General features: G+C 36.2%; 1 protein-coding gene across 13 annotated transcripts in view; it reads left to right on the top strand.

Moving 5' to 3' along the window:
• The window catches only part of CDKAL1 (CDK5 regulatory subunit associated protein 1 like 1), an 811149-nt gene that overhangs the window by 462489 nt on the left and 331648 nt on the right, over positions 1 to 17012 (top strand). For all 13 annotated transcript variants that reach the window (XR_007191477.2, XR_007191478.2, XR_007191476.2 and 10 more), the window contains one exon: positions 7561 to 7741. Coding sequence is in view for 10 of the 13 variants with exons in the window: in XM_048225746.2 (XP_048081703.1) it covers positions 7561 to 7741 (181 nt within the window). In the remaining 3 variants the exon portion in view is untranslated. The remainder of the gene's footprint in view (positions 1 to 7560; positions 7742 to 17012) is intronic.

Genomic DNA, 17012 nt, shown 5'->3' on the forward strand with positions numbered 1-17012 from the left:
AAATTTCCTCTCTCGGGATGAGCAGAATGATTCCTTGTTGTCATCTGTTGGTCGCTGGGACATGGTCCTTTGTGATATCATGCTCTGGATAATATCCTTTCCATCTTAACCTTGTCTTTTATTATCTTTGCCCTTTCCTCCTATTTGGCCATATTTAATTCTTTGACTACATCCTGTCAAAAGTTCAGCTATTAGGACTTTTTGTGAGAGAGTATATAATGAAGGATTGCTGCCATCTCTCTGTCTTCAGAAAGGGGCCCCCCGCCTTTTAACAGGTTTATTGTGGGTACGCTTCAAGTACTATGTTGTATGCACCCAACGTAAGTGTATACTTGGAAGATTCTTAGTAATTTAATAATTTGTGCAGCCATCATCGCAGTTAGTTATGAGAAAAAGTTTTTAAATGTCTATTTTCTGTTTCTGTAGTTTTGCTTCTAATAGAAATTTCGTATAAATAGAATCAATAAGTAATCCCTTGTGTTCTCCCTCTTTTACTTAAGAATGTTTTTCAAGGTTCATCTGTGTGGTGCATGTATCAGTAGCTGGTTCTCGTTCGTTTGTAGGTAAATTTTCATTGTATGGACATGTGACATTTTGTTGATCCATTTACTGGTTGGCAGGTATTTGGACTGTTTCCAGTTTGGAGCTGTTATGAGGAATGCCGCTGTAAAACTCCACATAAAAGTCTTTGTGTGGACATGTGTTTTAATTTTTCTTGGGTAGATAACTAGGAAGTAAACTTTCTTAATCACAATAAGAATATGTTTAACTTTGTAAGAAACTGCCACACTGTTTTCCAGAGTGACTGCAACATTTTGAATTCCCACCTGCAGTGGGGAAGGGTTTCAGTTTCTCTAGCTGCACATCAGTGTCTGTTATTTTTCAGTCTTCTCAGTATAGCCATTCTCCTGGATGTGTGGCATCTTACGTGATTTTAACTTGCATTATCCTGATAACGAATGATGTGGAGCCAGCTTTTCATGCACCTATTAGCTACTCATATATCTTCTTTAGTGAAGTGTTGGTTAAAATCCTTTGCCCATTGTACGGTTGTGTTGTTTGTTTTCTTATTAGTGACCCATGAGAGTTCTTAATGTATTTTGGATACAGATATATTTATCAGATATATGGTTTGCAAATATTTTCTTCTAGTCTATGGCTTATCTTTTTATCTTCTTTATGGTGTTTTTCTAGTAAGTCCAGTTTATCCAATTTTTTTTTATTGTGCTTTTTGTATTGGTGTTATAGCTAAGAAGTCTTTGCCTAACTCCATTGAGGTCACAAAGATTTTTTCCCCATATTTTCTTCTAGAAATTAGCAGTTCTAGCTCTTATGCTTAGATCCGAGATTGATATTGAAGTGCTTTTTTGCGTATACCATAAGGGTCCAGTAATTTCTTTTGTTTGTTCTTTTGCTTTTGCATATGGCATCCATTTGCTCTAGCATGATTTATTGAAAACATTGTCTCTTGATCTCATTGAATTCCTTTGGCAATTTTATTGAAAATTAAGTAACCATAAAGGTATAAATGTACGGGTATATTTTTGGACTCTCTCTGTTATTCCATTCCATTAATCTGTCCTTATATCAATACCACTGTTAGTGGTTCCTGTAGCTTTATAGTAAGTCTTCAAGTCAGATTCATCCATTCCACCAACTTTGTTCTTTTTCAGAATTGCTTTGGCTGCTCTACATTCTTTGCATTTCCATATAAATTTTAGAATCAGCTTGTCAATTTCTACAGAAAAACATGCTGATATTTTGATAGCGGTTGCATTGAATCTGTGTATCAATTTGAGGACACAGCAGTAAAATCCTCCAACCAATGAAAATTATATATTTTTTTCATTTATTTAGATACTATTTCTTTATTTTTAAAGATTTTATTTATTTGTTTGAGAGAGATAGAGTGCACAAGAGAAAGGGAGCACAAGTCGGTGGCCGGGGTGGGGGGGGGGGGGAAGAAGGAGAGAAAGAAGCAGTTTCCCCACTGAGCAGGGAACTCAACACAGGGCTTGATCCCAGGACCCAGGACCTGAGCCAAAGGCAGATGGTTAAGGGACTGAGCCGCTCAAGCACCCCCAGCTACTTTTTAATTTCAGTAAATTTTAAGAAAATCTCTTTAAGATCTCTATTTCTAGAGTATAGGTCTTCCACTTTCCAAATTTACTCAAGTATTTTTATGCTATTGTGAATGGAATTATTTACTTGATTTCATTTTCTAATTGTTCATTACTAATATAAAAAGTACAATTGATTTTTATATATTATCTTTAGCTCTGCTAAACTCGCTTATTCTAGTAGGTTCATTAGATTCCTTAGAATTTCCACGTAAAAGTTCACGTGTCCTGAAAAAAAAAGTTTACTTTTGCTTTTTCAACCTATATGCCTATGATTTCTTCTTCTTCTTGCCTTTCTTGCATTGACGAGAACCTCCATAATATATTGAGTTGTAGAAGTAAGAACAGAAATCCTTGCCTTGTTACCAATCTGAGTGGAAAAGAATTCAGTCTTTCACCAATAACTATGATAGTAGCTGTAGGCTCCTTATCAGGATGAGACAGTTTTCCTTGTTTACAGAGAGTTTTTATTATGAATGGGTGTTGGATTTGTCAACTGAATTTTCTGCGTGTACTGAGATCACCATGGAGGTTTTATCCTTTTAATATGGCTTGTTGCATTAATTAAAATTTGTTTGTCAAGCCAGCCTTGCATTCCTGGGATTAAAACTTGATCATGATAAATAATCCTTTTCATATGTTTTTGGGCTCACTTTGCTAACATTTTGTTAAGTGTGTCTGTATTCATAAAAGATACTGGTCTGGGGGTGCCTGGGTGGCTCAGTCGGTTGAGTGTCTGACTCTTGGGTTTCAGCTCAGGTCGTGGGATCGAGCCCCAAGTCAGGCTCTGCACTGTTAAAGATTATCTCCCTCCCCCTCTTCTCTTCCCCTGGTTAAGCTTATGCATATGCACTCTCTTTATCTCTCTTTTTCTAAAATAAATAAATAAAATCTTCAAAACAATTTTTTTTGGTCTGGAGTTTGTTTCTGATCTCTTTCTCATATTTTTACATTGATTACTGCTGGACTCATACAATGAGTTCCTTTCTCATTTATTTTTGAAATAGTTTCTATAGAACTGGTTTTATTCTTTCTTAAATGTTTGATATAGTTCACCAATGATGCTTCTTTTGGTAGCAAGATTTTTAATTGCAAATTCAGTTTTTGTAAGAGATAAAAGACTATTTTCATTTTCTGTTTCCTCTTGAGTCAGGTTTTATAATTTATGTCTTTTAAAGAATTTGCCTATTTTAGCTTAAATTTTTAATTTATTGACATAAAATTGTAATAAATATACCCTCAGTATTTCTTTAATATTGATTGCATCTGTAGTGCTGCCTCATCCCTCATGCCTGAAGTTGGTCATTTGTGTCTTCTTTTCTCTTCCCAGTCTAGCTAAGTTTAGTAATTTTATTATTTTTCTCAAAAAGACACCTTTACTTTTACTGATTTTTTCCTCTGTTTTCTATTTCATTGATGTATTTTTTAACCTTTTTTTAGTAATTTATTTTTGTCCTACATCGGGTTTGATTTGCTCCTCTTTTTTAGCTTCCCGAGGTGGAAGCTGAGATTTTGAGTTTACCTCTTTTTAACACAGACATTTAAATCCATTAATTTCTTTCTAAGCACCTCTTTAAGCTGCATCCCATAAATTTATGTGTGTTTTTAGTTTCATTCGAACTAAAAAAAATTTCTTTTAATCATTTGTTTATGCCTAATCATTTTAATGGATTTGATTCTTTTTCTGATTATTTTTATTTCTTTCTTTTGAAATAAATAGCACATGTATTAGTATTAATTTTTTCACATGTGGAATTTGAAGCTCATTTATTGTTGTAAGCATGAATAAAATCATCCTTTTCACATTTTTTGCCAGTAAAACACCAAATTGCAAGTGAAAGTCTTGAGATGATTAAAGTGCAACATTTTAAGTATGTGTATGTATGTGTTTATTTTTATTCATGGTAAGTAATAAAGTCTTGAAATATTTGGGGCTCTCTTAAATCCTAGCCTGGGGCCAGTGAAGAGGTTGTACTCTCCTGATACCCCCCTGATAGATTTGTATAACTGATCACTGGTCATAGCACCACTTCTGCCAAGGCAGATGCATAATTGGAATCTTTCTCATTAATTCTATTCCCAAGTTACTTAACCCATTTTGCCAGTAAAAAGCTTGTATACATCAGAAAAGATATCGGGTTAGAATCTATGTGTTATTTAAGCTAATTGAACATTTTTATTTTCATCTTCTTTCAGAATTATTCTCCAGTACTGCTATGAAAACATAAATATAGAAGGTCTTTTAAATTTTAAAAACATAGACTACCTGGTAATTATATTCATTAGACTCTCAGCTTCAATACATGTATGGAAATGATCATTTTTAAAAAATTTTAGTATTCTGAAAATTCATTGCTTCTCAAAAACAGCATTTACTCACAATTAGCATATTAAATATTTGGATTAATGTTCTATATTACACTCCTTATAATTTCCTCATAGCCACTTAAATCATATACAGTTAATTTAGAATTGGGTCCACTTCAGACTTCCTTGATTTTCTTATGAACTGAAGAGAATTATTTACTTAGGCAAATTAACAGTGTAAATACGAGGTTTTTTTTAGTTGTTTCGCCTAAGAAGCCAAATTATTTTTAAGAAGCATCATTTGCATATATAAAAGTAATGTATAGATGAACCTTATCTAACATTAAAGTGTAGTCTTTACTTTGAAAACATTTTATAGGGAATCAGATTACATTCTTACATATTTTGAAACCAGTTAAACTGCTTTTACTTTTAAATACTGGGTAAACTAGGTCTTTCACAAATCCATAGTTTACCCTCTCCCTTGTTATCAGTCAGCTTTTTGCGTAGATTATCAAATATATTCACACATTGAACATTCCCTTTTTTAACATTTAAGATGACTTCTATAAAGTTTTGGCTTTTCTCAGTAGTGACCTTCATGCCAAAGTAAGCAGGTCTTGCATAATACTGAGCTTAGCTATCCTGGATCAAGGAGGATTGGGGGGAGGGGGAAATCAGTAAGGTACTTTCCTTCGGGAATACCCATACTCTAGTGCCAAGTTCATTGCAATTCATAGCTTAGGACAATAACCAATTGTCTTGGTTTCTATAATATTTCACAGGCAGTTTCTAAGATTTTTTTTTTTTTTAATTTCCTAAGGGAGCTAGACTCTTCTCTGTCATTTCTGCTCTGATCTATTACTTATAGTTTTAGTTGTGGATTTCTTTTGTTCAGGAGTAGTTATAAGTCAAGTGTAAACATTTGCTGATTAAAGTTATTGACATACTTTTTCTATTCCTCATGCTTTAGTAAGTCCAGAAAATGGTCTTTTTATCTACAGCTTACTGCAAAGACATGTTTTTCATGATTTTCAAATGTAATTTTGATAACCACCCTTGAAGGAGAAAGAATGTTTTTGTATCAGAATAAAAAATAAAATTTTTTTTCAAATACAGTTTCATTTTTCTCTTATGCATATTACCTCTTTTTTCTGTTTACCATCACAGAGAAAAGCTCCAGCCTTTGGAACTTATCTTGCTAATTCAAGGTCAGCCAAATTAATAGCCGGATGAGACTAAGTAGAAATCAAGAAAGAAATATTTTTAAAAATGAATGTCATTCTCCTTTCACACAGGCATTAAAGTATTATCCAAACAAGGTGTGGAAAGCTGTTGTTTTTATGATGCCATTTGTATTAGGCAGCTGGTAATTTGACTTCCCTTTGTCACATTCTTTGTTCTCTTTTATGCCCCCAAATATCTAATATATAAAATGAGGTAAACTGTTTTATTCATCCATATAGAGCTACATTTAGAAGATAGAAAAATTGATATAGTTATGTATCCTATGGTTTGTGATGTTTGAGGGTATTTTTCCTGTTGTTTATGGGTTGATAATAATATTGGAGCTGTGAACACTGTTCATGTTATTTTGTTATTGTTATACTGTTAATACACAGAAGAATACTGTAGCATACTTATGGAGAAACTCCAGGGCCACAGAGAAAGGACATCCAAAATCTAACATGTGGGCTTATCAAAAACAAAGGCAACTTGTTACCCGATCAGTCTATGATGAGAAGCTTTCAGTGATTTATTCTTTAATATTAAAGGGCAGAGTCACTATTGATGGCAAGTCTCAGCCATAAATGGGAGGGACCAACATACAAAAACCTTGAGGAAATGGGCACAGTTGCAGTGAGCAGAGGAAAACTCGTGAAAAACTTTCATTGGTATCTTTAGAAAGGTGAGAAAAAATGTTGTATCTCTAAAACAAATGATTAAATGGTAACATAAGAAAATTTGCTAGACCTGAAGACCATGGGGGTCCAGGTTGTGCCCCGTACAAAGATTTCTATGCCTAATCCAAGGCCTATTATCATGAAATGTAAAATCATTGAGAATAAAATTAATATCCTAAACACTTTCAAAAAGAGAGTGGAGCACATAGAAAGAAGTTTGTTTGAGTGAATCTGGACATCTCATCAGCAACCTTTTTCTGTCTTGAAAAAAAAAAACAACGAAATTCTGATGGCTAATATTTTTCACTTTGGAGTGCTGTGCACAGCGACACTATCAGTCAGTGGTATGGATTAAGACATGTTCAGGTATGCTAAGACAATAACAACAAAATTTCCCTGGCATTCTTTTTGGTGAAGTTTCTGAAAGAATGCTCCAACAGAATTAAGAATAATCAAGAAGTAAGAATACATAGGATTCAGGAAAAAGGGAAATGGAAAAAAAAAAAAGGAAACCAAAGAGCAGCATTCAAGGATGACACCCAGTTTGTTCTGAAAGCAACACACTTGAAGAAAGTAGGAGTGGCATTTCTAGCAGAAAACAATAGAATCTGTGGATTACGTATGTAGTACATTAGTGTTTAGAAAACAGTATTTGTTTTTGATCTACCTGATGGAGCTTGTGGAAAAAGTGAACATAGGTCCCTAGAATATGAAGCTGATTTTTTTTAAAAGAGACTTACTTCTTGGGAAAATTAAACGTTGTAGCAAAAGAAAACATGATGGTAGGTATACCAGTTGGCTCTGCAGCTAACACTGTCTTTGCAGTTATACTAATGGAAATGTGATTAATTTTAAAACTGCAGTGATTATATTGGGAGGGGAGGGATAGAGTAGTTTAAGGGCTAAATCTTCATTTACAAAAGTGGAGAAGTTAGTAAATATTGCCTAAAAATCAGTAAGCCTGTAAATAGCAGAATAAGCATCGGTTTTAAAATATAGAAAAAAAGAACAAAGAAGCATTCAAAGGAATTAAAAATGAGTGTCTCTGAGGATGACTGTTGCCCATAAATTTTTAGTATTTAGGACTCTATAAATACTCTTCGCAAATGCCCCTTTCCTAAAAAACAAAATTTAGTTTTAAAAGGAATTATGGCATTTAAAATGTCAGAGAAATAGAATAATTATGGATTGTATTCAACTTTCTACATTTTTGTCATGTTATTTTCTAGAGTTCCTGGAATAACTCTTGCTACAGATATCATCTGTGGTTTTCCTGGAGAAACAGATCAGGATTTTCAAGAAACAGTGAAACTTGTGGAAGAGTACAAATTTCCAAGCCTCTTTATTAACCAGTTTTACCCAAGACCAGGAACTCCTGCTGCAAAAATGGCACAAGTTCCAGCACAAGTGGTAAGATATTTCTCTTGCAAACTATTAGATTCATTAGCCAATAGCTGTCAAAATGCAGCTCTGTGGCCTGACTTAACACAACTGGCTTGTAGTATCGCGTTTAAGTTAAAATAGTATGGGGAGTTTTTCAAGATGGGATCAGGGGCGGGGGGGCCTTGCATGACTTGAATAACTTCAGGGCCCTAGAATATCTCCTCTATTTTTCTTTTGAGGAGTGGGGTTCAGATGACACTAGGGAAAAAAAAAATACCTGTGTTGATAAGAGAAATCCTTGGATATTTGAAAAGAAGGCAGTGTTTATCAGCAAAAGAAGCTTTATGTTTATCCTGATTTCCCTAATTTGTTACTTACTGGGGGCCCCATGTCTTCCCTCCTTTACCATGGAATAGATTTGATGCTTGCCATCTATGTGTCTATTTCAGATTTGTGTTGCTTTCACACAAATGAACCTCAATTTAATTTCATCCTTACATGTTCAGAAATGTATTAGAATAAGGTAATTTAAAATGAATGTGAAAAAGTTTGAGATCCGGTAAAGGCAACCTGTTTTCCAGAATGCCTCAGAAATTAATGTTCTTAAAGTAATTTGGTCTCTAGTTTCATTGGCTAAAGATGAAAAAATGTTAATAAGCTTTAAGAGGAAGTCATATGTTTTTAACTGAAAATTTTGTTTTGTTTCAAATAACTAAAAGAAATTATGCCCTACCATTACTTTTCCTCAAGGCTTACATGAATAAATACTAAAAGGAATAACCCAGAGCTTTATAGTTTTTTTCTATTATGCCATATGTGAATATCAAACATAAAACATACAGATTTTTTTATTTCAACATTTGGTTGAAAAACCGAATATAGTTTTAATTTGTATATAGATAGATAGATAGACAGGTATAATATATTTTAAAGTCTGTTTTCCCCAATAAAACTAAAGTGAGTATCATTCCTTATTTTCTCAAAATTTTTGACATTTTTATTTCACAAGTTTCTGTGTATACAAAGGTAAGAAAATATTTTACAGGTAGACTATTTAATTTTAATTCTAATTTAATCAATTAAAAAATCAGATTATAGCACCATAGACAGTCAACTTTTCACAAACATAAAAATAAGTCAAATTAATTCCTTATTTTATATCTGAATTATAATTGCTTTTATTGCATATGGCAAAATTCACTTTTTTTGGTCCGCGGTTCTTTGAATTTTGATAAATGCATCCACTAGTGTAACTGCTACCGCAGTCAAAGGACAGAACAGTTCCAGCAGCTCCCCAAAATGTCCTTTTTACTTTTTTGTAGTTCCCTCCACCCTCCCTCCCCAGGTCCTGGAAACTACCGATTTCTGGTCCTTACAGTTTAATCCATTCTTACTTAAACTTTATTCTTTAACAAGAAAGTTTTTTGATCTGTAACATACCTGCAGAAACATGTACGGCTGTACATTTTTCTAAAGTGAATGCTTCCGTGTCCCCCTGGGCTGGTGAAGAAACAGAACATTACCAGTAGCCCAGAGCTGGCCGTCCTGCCCTTCCCACTCCCTCCGCTCCCAACCCCCACCGGAAATCGGGATCCCTTGTGTGAACAGCAGACATTCGTTTGCCCTGTTCTTCAACTTGATATAAATGGAAGAATTCATCAGTGTTTGAAGGTCTGGCTTTTTTTGTTTTGTTTTTAAGGTGGTAATCCTTTTTATTGTCTTCGCTTTTCAGTAAAATTAATATTTGCCACGGAGTTCTTCCCTGAAGTCTTAAGTTCACTGTTCAGGGTTAACAAGAAATAGCTTTTCCTACTGAATTTGTAACACATTCAGTCTGGTCAATAAATAACTTTTCATCTTTTTCTTCATTGTTTATTATTACACAGCTTTTGAGGATAGTCACAGTTGTCGTGAGATTTCCCATCTGAAACATCCGTACATCTCCCTGCCCAGAGTTGAACCTAACGCTTACTGAGATTGTCGGTGTTTATTCGGGCATTGTGACAGTCTCGCTGATCTGTTCTGAAGCAGTCAGGCACTGGCTGTCCTGGAGAACCTCCCTCCAGCCCCCGGCTTCTTTTTTTTTCTTTTTTTTTTTTACAATATTACGTTGGTGAGACTAGTCTGTTTTTGCAAGTAGCTCTGGTTCGCCCGTTTTCATCGCTATATAGTACTCCGTTGCAAGCACATTTATCCTTCCTCATGTGAAAAGAGAATTGGGGATGTTCGACATTCAGGTATCAGTATAGCAGCTGATACTGCTGTCAGGCTTCTTGTTTGTACCTTTTGTTGGACTCATCTACGCAAACACTTCTGCTGGGTGCATGGTGAGGAGTGTAATCTCTAGGTCATAGGAAATACAGTGGATCTGCTTTTTATTGCCAAATAGTTTTACGAAATTGTTGAGTAAATTTACATTTCCCCCAGCGATGTATAAACATGCTGGTAGCTCTGTATTCTTGCCAACGCTTGGCATCATTATGTTTCTGTTACTGGCCATTTGGATGGGAATGTACTGTAATCTGTGGTTTTAACTAATGATATGAAATATGTTGATTGGCTATTCAGATGTAATTTTTCACCAAGTCCCTATTCAAACCTTTTGCCCATTTAGCTGTTGGTTTACCTGTTTCCTTTGTCCCCCACCCACTCCCCTTCCTCTGATTTGTAGGAATTACTTGTGTATTCGGAGTTTAAGTCCCTCGTTAATCATGGTAATTCAAATATCTTCCATTCTGTAACCAGTCTTTTCACTTTCTTACTGATGTCTGTTGAAGACCAGACATTGTCCATTTTAATATGGTAGAACTTCTCAGTATTTTTCCTTTTGTTTTGGTGCTTTTGGGTCCTGTTTCAGGTTATTTCCCCACACCATCATGAACACACCCCTCCGTATACTTACCCAAAAATTTTATTTTTTTGCCTTTGCCTTTAGATCTTTAATCCACGTGCAGTGTACTTGTGTTTCACCATGAGGTGTGGAGGTCAAGAGTTTTGCCGTGTTTTGTTTTGTTTTCTATAAGGATATCCACTTGAGCTAATGCCACTTACTGAATCTCCTCCTTGCCCCACTCTCTACCGTCACCTTTATCATAAATCAGGTGTCTGTCTGTACATGTGCATCTGTTCTGGAACTCTACTCTGGTTTTTTTATCTGTTGGCCCATCTTCCTACCAGATCACCATGCTAATTACCGTAGCTTTATAATAACCACTGTAGTATATACACCTCTCAACTCTCTTTTTCTTGAACATCGTCCTTACTATTCTTGGCCCTTTGCCTTTCTAAATTTGTCAACTTACACCAAAATATTTTGCTGGCATTTTGATTGAGGTTGTTTTGATTCTATAGATCATTTTGGGGGAAATTGACATTATAATAATACCTGGTATTCCATCTTTGAATAAAGTATCTCTTCTTTATTTTGATCTTCTCTAATTTCTCTCAGTAATGTATTACAGTTTTTTGTATACGAGCCTTTCATATCATTTATTAGTTCTGTTCCTGTATCCGTGTTCCCTGCCTACTATTGAAATGACTGATTTTCATTTTTTGATTGTTACTGCTATTTAAAAATACAGTTGATTTTAATATGTTTCTCTTTCAGCTGTCAGCTTTGCTAAATTCACTTAGTAATTCTAATAATTTTTCTATAGATTTTTCTTCAGAGTTTTCTATGTATATAATTACGTCATCTGCTGATAGTTGCAGTTTTATTTCTCTCTTTCTGATCCTCGTAACTTTTATTTCTTGTCTTACTGCACTGGCTGGGACTTACAATACGCTGTTGAATAGAATTGGCCATTTATCTCTTCTTCCAAACGCAAAGGAAGAGTCTTCAAAACTTCTCCATTCAGTATAAAAGTTGACTATAGTTTTGGGATTAGGAAAGTTCCTTTCTCTTCCTAATTTTCCCAGAGTTTGTGTGTGTGTGAGCGTGTGCACACGTGTGTACGTGTGCATGTGCGTGCTTCTCTGTGCTCACACACATGTGTGTGTGTTTATGTGTGTTTTAATCATGAATGTAATTGAATTTAAATCACTTTCTTTTCATCTACTGAAATAATCATATAGTTTGTTTTGTGTTAAGTCTGTTAATATTGTGAACTATACTGAGTGTTTTCAGATGTTTAAATCAACTTTGCATTCCTAGGAGAAACTTCACTTGGTCATTAAGTATTACTTTTGATATACTATTTTAGTTAATTTGCTAAAATTTTATGAAGAATATTTGCAGCTTTGCTTATGGTGGATTTTGATCTATAGTTTTCTCGTGGTGTCTTCTCTAATTTTGGTATGAGAGTAAATTTGGCCTCGTGGAATGAGTTGGAAAGTGTGTCTTTCTCTACATTTTTCTGGAAGAGTTTGGGGAAGAGTTTCTGGAAGAATTTGTATTATTTCTTCCTTAAATGTTTGACAGAATTGCCTAATGTGGTAAGTAGAATTCCAAGATGGCCCCACAAACTCCCTCAACCCCTCCGCCCCTACCAGGGTACAGACTCTAAGCCCTGGGACTGTTAATTTGATATATGTTCTGCCCTTTGGTTTCTTGGTTCTGCTGAGTCATCTTTCCTTTTTTCATGGAAGATTTTCTCAAAACCTTTGTGAGTCTTTCCTAGATATCCCTAGAGTTGATTCCATTAGACTAAAATCACAGTGACAGATCTTTATGATACGAGCCCTTCTCTACTTTAGCTCCCTGCTGGGTACTTTCCTTTTTATTTATCCTACTTGGAACTCCTGGGGCTTCTTTTCCCCACCCCAGTCTCTTTCATCAACTTTGCAAAATGCCAGCCATTCCCTTTTCAGGTATTCCTTGCTCCACTCTCCATCCTTTCTTCTGGGATTTCAATTATATATGTTAGATATTTTCATTATGTTCCCCAATGTCTAAGCTCTCCTTTTTTATACTTTTCATTCTTTATTTGTGTTTCTGGATTTTTTTCTCTTTGCTTGTTTTTTAGTGTCCTGATATTCACAGCGGTCACTGAGCCAACAACAGCAGCAGTAGCATTCTGTGTTCCGTGGAGGAGGAGCACTGCCAGCAGCACGGGGCTGCTGCAAATGCCGACTTCCAGCTGCCGCCCCAGAGCTGCTCAGTCATACTCTGTATCTCCAGGCGATGTGTGTGTGCATTAATATTTGTGAGGTGCTCTTCTAGGTCACTAAGCCTCTCTTCCTCTGTGTTCAATTAGCTGTCCAACCCAGCTATGGAATTGATAATTTTTAGTTTATTTTCTTCTTCTAGAAGTACAGTTTGATTTTTTCTTCATGGATTCTGGTATTCTAGTGAAATTCCTCATATTTTCCTTTGTATTTTTTGAACATATTACTCAGTTACCTAAAGGCTCATTCTGAATTCTCCTATATCTGGTTCTAATATTGGTTGTTTCTCTTGTCCTTTTTCTTTTTCTTCATTTGTACCTTTCCATGTACCTGATCTTTTTTGTTAAATGGAGACCGTCGTTTGTTTAAAAAACAAAATGAAACTGTAGGTTCTAGACAGTAATGTATCTTCCTCCAGGAGGATTTGATTGTGCTTCTGCCAGGTTCTAAGGTAAGGATCGATTTGATTATTTTAATTGGTCTGAGATTGATTTTTGGATCTGTTTTTTAGCCTTTCTGAGGATTGGTTTATTTCTGTTTGCCCTTCCTTTTTGAATGCAGCCAGTGGTGTGCTGGGTATTGAATGGCTGACTCTCAGTGGAAAGGCTTCTTCCTTGTAGCATTTGCCCATTTCCATAATGTAAATAAGTCTACCACTGCCAGTTTCCAGCTACCCGTGTGGCACCCGTGAGCATGGAATTGGGAAGAGACGCACATAGTCGGCTTTCGTAAGCTGGTAGAAAGCCACATCCAGCGTACTGCCCAGTGTAGCTCTTCAGAGTCTCATCTGACATTCTGCGGTGCTTACCAGGGCCTTTTTTCAACTCTGATTTTTGTCTCCCCAGGCTCATGAGAATGCCAAAGGCTCTGCATAGTCTAAGTCTCTTTGCTTTTGCTTGGCTCCTCAGCCTCCCGGCCGCTGCTTACAGACTGATAAATACGTAGAAGGGAAAAGTGGGTCCAAATGTTAAGCTCATGGTCTTCCCTTCTCTGGAGGTCCTCACGGTCTGGGTAGTTTTTGATGTTGAAACAGAACATATTATACATTTTTATTCACCTTTTCTAATTGTTCTTGGCAAGATCATTGGTCTGATACAAGCTAGTTTGCCTTAGCCAGAAGCAAGACTCACTGCATAAATCGGCTTTCAGATGCTTTTGCTTTTCCTCTTGTCTTGTATCTTTTCAACATAGCCCCTTAATATCTCCCTTACGTTTTTAGATCTCAGCCACCCAGTCCTGGCATAGCAGAGCCTCTTTTACTGCTTCACACTTCATGTTTTAGGGCACTTTTAGTTTTCCAGCAAAGTGGCATGGGAAGTACACGGACCTCCCATAGACCCCCTGCTCACACAGGTACAGCCGCCCCGTGTCAACAGCCCACCCCATTTGTTACACTGATGAACATACACTGACGCATCATTGTCACCCAGACCCCGTAGCTTACATTATGTTCTGTTCTCGGTGTTACACATTCTGTGGATTTGGAAAAGGTATAATGACGTGTCTCCGCTGTTACGGTATCAGGGAGACTAGTTTCACTGCTCGTCCCTGCTCTGCGTTCCACCTGTTCATCCCTCCCTTCTCCCTAACACCTAGCAGCCATTGATGTTTACCGTCTCTATCGTTTTTGCCTTTTCCAGAATGTCATAGAGTTGGAATCATACAATATGTAGCCTTTTCGGATTGGCTCATTTCACTTAGTAACATGCATGTGAGTTTGCTCCGTGTCTTTCTGTGGCTTTCATTTTAACACAACAGACATTTATTGCCTCACAGTTCTAGAAACGAGAAGTCAAGAGCAGGCCGTCTGCTCCCCCTGGACCACGTAGCAGAATCTTTCCTTCTTAGCTCTGCTCAGGTTGCCGGTAATCGCTTTCCTCCGCTTGCAGGTGTATAATTCCAGTCTCTTCTCCACTGTCACATGGTGTCCCTTTTCCAGATGTCTTCCCATGATTGTCTGCTTATAAGGACTTGGGTTGGATTTGATTAGGGACCCACCCTACTCCTCCTCTTAACTAGGTACCTCTGCAGTGACCTTCTTTTCAGATAAAGGTACATGCTGGGGTGTCAGGGGTAAAGTACTTCCAAATATCTTTTGTGGGGGGAGGTACAAGGCAACCCACAGCACTTCTCTACCTTTCTGTAATTTTGCTCCAGGTAAAAACTGCAGCCTGGAAGAGGTTCACCTTATAACATTCAGAACCTTGAATGAGGCGAATGAAGCATTAATGATGAGACTTTAGAGATCTGCAGTCCAGGAGAGGATATATGATGTGCACTGACTCTTCTTGGTTCTCTTAAATTTATCAAAAATTAATAATTGTCTACTTCTCTCAGGTACTTGATGAAACTGCTTAGCAACCAGACTTCCCTGAAGTAAAACACAGCTGCAAATGGATAGCAGTTCTTTCTTACCTAATTTATTTCCCGTTTTCCCGCCCAAAAAATCAACAGTAAAGGTAGAATCTAACCCATCATTGAAAGGCAGCACAATTGTGTTGTTTTCAAGTAACAGCTTTTTATCCTTGCTTTGGAATGCCTGTCAGTGACAGTCTCTTGTTTTCTTAGACATACTTTATTTTTACTAAAATTAAGCCCCAAAAGTGTTCTCCCTCCACCATAAATGATGTAAAATAGAGAAGGGTAAATCCCCCTTTTTTCATGACTACCTTTGTACGTGAATACTGGTATTAATATAAATAAATTCCCGTTTTTAATGTTCAAGTAGAGCTCTGATAAATGAACTAAATTATATGTATTTCTTAATCATTTAAATCACCAAATGGATAAAGCCCAACTGAGTTTCGTATTTGCATAGGTGGAAGGGGAGGATTTTTCTCCAATCTTTTATTGCCTGCTGAAAAAAGAGTGTAACTCTGTTAAATTTATAGTGAAAATAAATTAGGCAGTATATTTTCATGAACAAGATAAACTAAAATTTATTTTTTTCTCAGCTTTTGCAAGATTATTAATGTATAAGAGATTTAATAGTAAGATCACCTAAGCTAAACGAGAGTGACCTTAGACTTTTAGATGAAAGGTCAAATTTGCATGTTTATATTTTCTTTTCGATTGAGTCTTCCTTCATTAGTCTTCATTAATCTTAAGTAACTTCAATAGTATTTTCAAATTGTTGCTGAGATTCTCAGTCGGCCTAGAAAAGGTCACTTAAGTTTAAAAAGTCTTTGGATCCTTAGCTATCAATTCCAGAGTTTCTTTTTAAGAAAATTTTGATGAAAAATAATGAAGTTGGGATGAAATCTTTAAGAAGCCTGTGACTCGAAGAAAAAAATTCTTTAGGTGACAAGAGTGGCTCTCGGAATGTTCGTACTGGTTTGAAATGTTAAATTGTGATCTTAAATCCACCTGCTTGCTTGTCTCCCATCTTAGAACCAGAGAGTAAGATCATGTCTTTAGATACATGTGAGCATAGAAAGAATCATAACTCATTTAGCTGCAGTTTCTAGAGTATTTACCTTAAGGATAATAAGACCTCAGCCCTGAGGAGTGTGGGTACGTGTTCCTGAGAGATCTAGAGGGCCACCTGTGGAGCTGACAGAGGCGGCCTCGCTGGAACTGTCCACCGTAGGTTTCCCTGTGAGGGACTGAGTTTTTGCTGGAGGTATTCAGATCAAGGCAAGGTGAGCCCTTGGAACAGATGTTGAATAAGGAGTTGTTCTTAAATCATATACAGAGCTTATTCAATGATATATAATGGCTCTCCCAAATACAGCTGCATGAGTCCAGGACATGCTTTATTTTAAAAAGCAAATCAGAAATGTAGCATACAGAAGGAGCTTTGTCACTTTCTCTGGATGTTCCTAAAATTCGTTGTTTGAGTACATCAGGTTGCCTTAATGGAGGAGCACTTTTACATCCCGGCTCTTCTGCCTTACTTGATCAGATAACTGCAGTGTCTACACATTCTCCTATTTTCAAACTAAACATTTTTCTTTGGGGAAGAGGTAAAAATATTCTCAGGAGTCTTTATACTCTAGATTGTCTAGTACCCTTTATTCTAAACTGATTCCCAAACATACTTGGAGGGACACTCCTTTTCTCCTGATCCTTTCCATTTTAACTTCCTTTTTTCTTTTTTAGGAGTATCTTGGGATTCTTCTGCAATTAATTGTATTCGATCCCTCCAAATACAGTATCTTTTAAATTCTTCTTTTCTGAACATATCGTTTTC

The sequence above is a fragment of the Ursus arctos genome, unplaced genomic scaffold (genome assembly GCF_023065955.2).
Source record: "Ursus arctos isolate Adak ecotype North America unplaced genomic scaffold, UrsArc2.0 scaffold_31, whole genome shotgun sequence".
NCBI lineage: Eukaryota > Metazoa > Chordata > Mammalia > Carnivora > Ursidae > Ursus > Ursus arctos.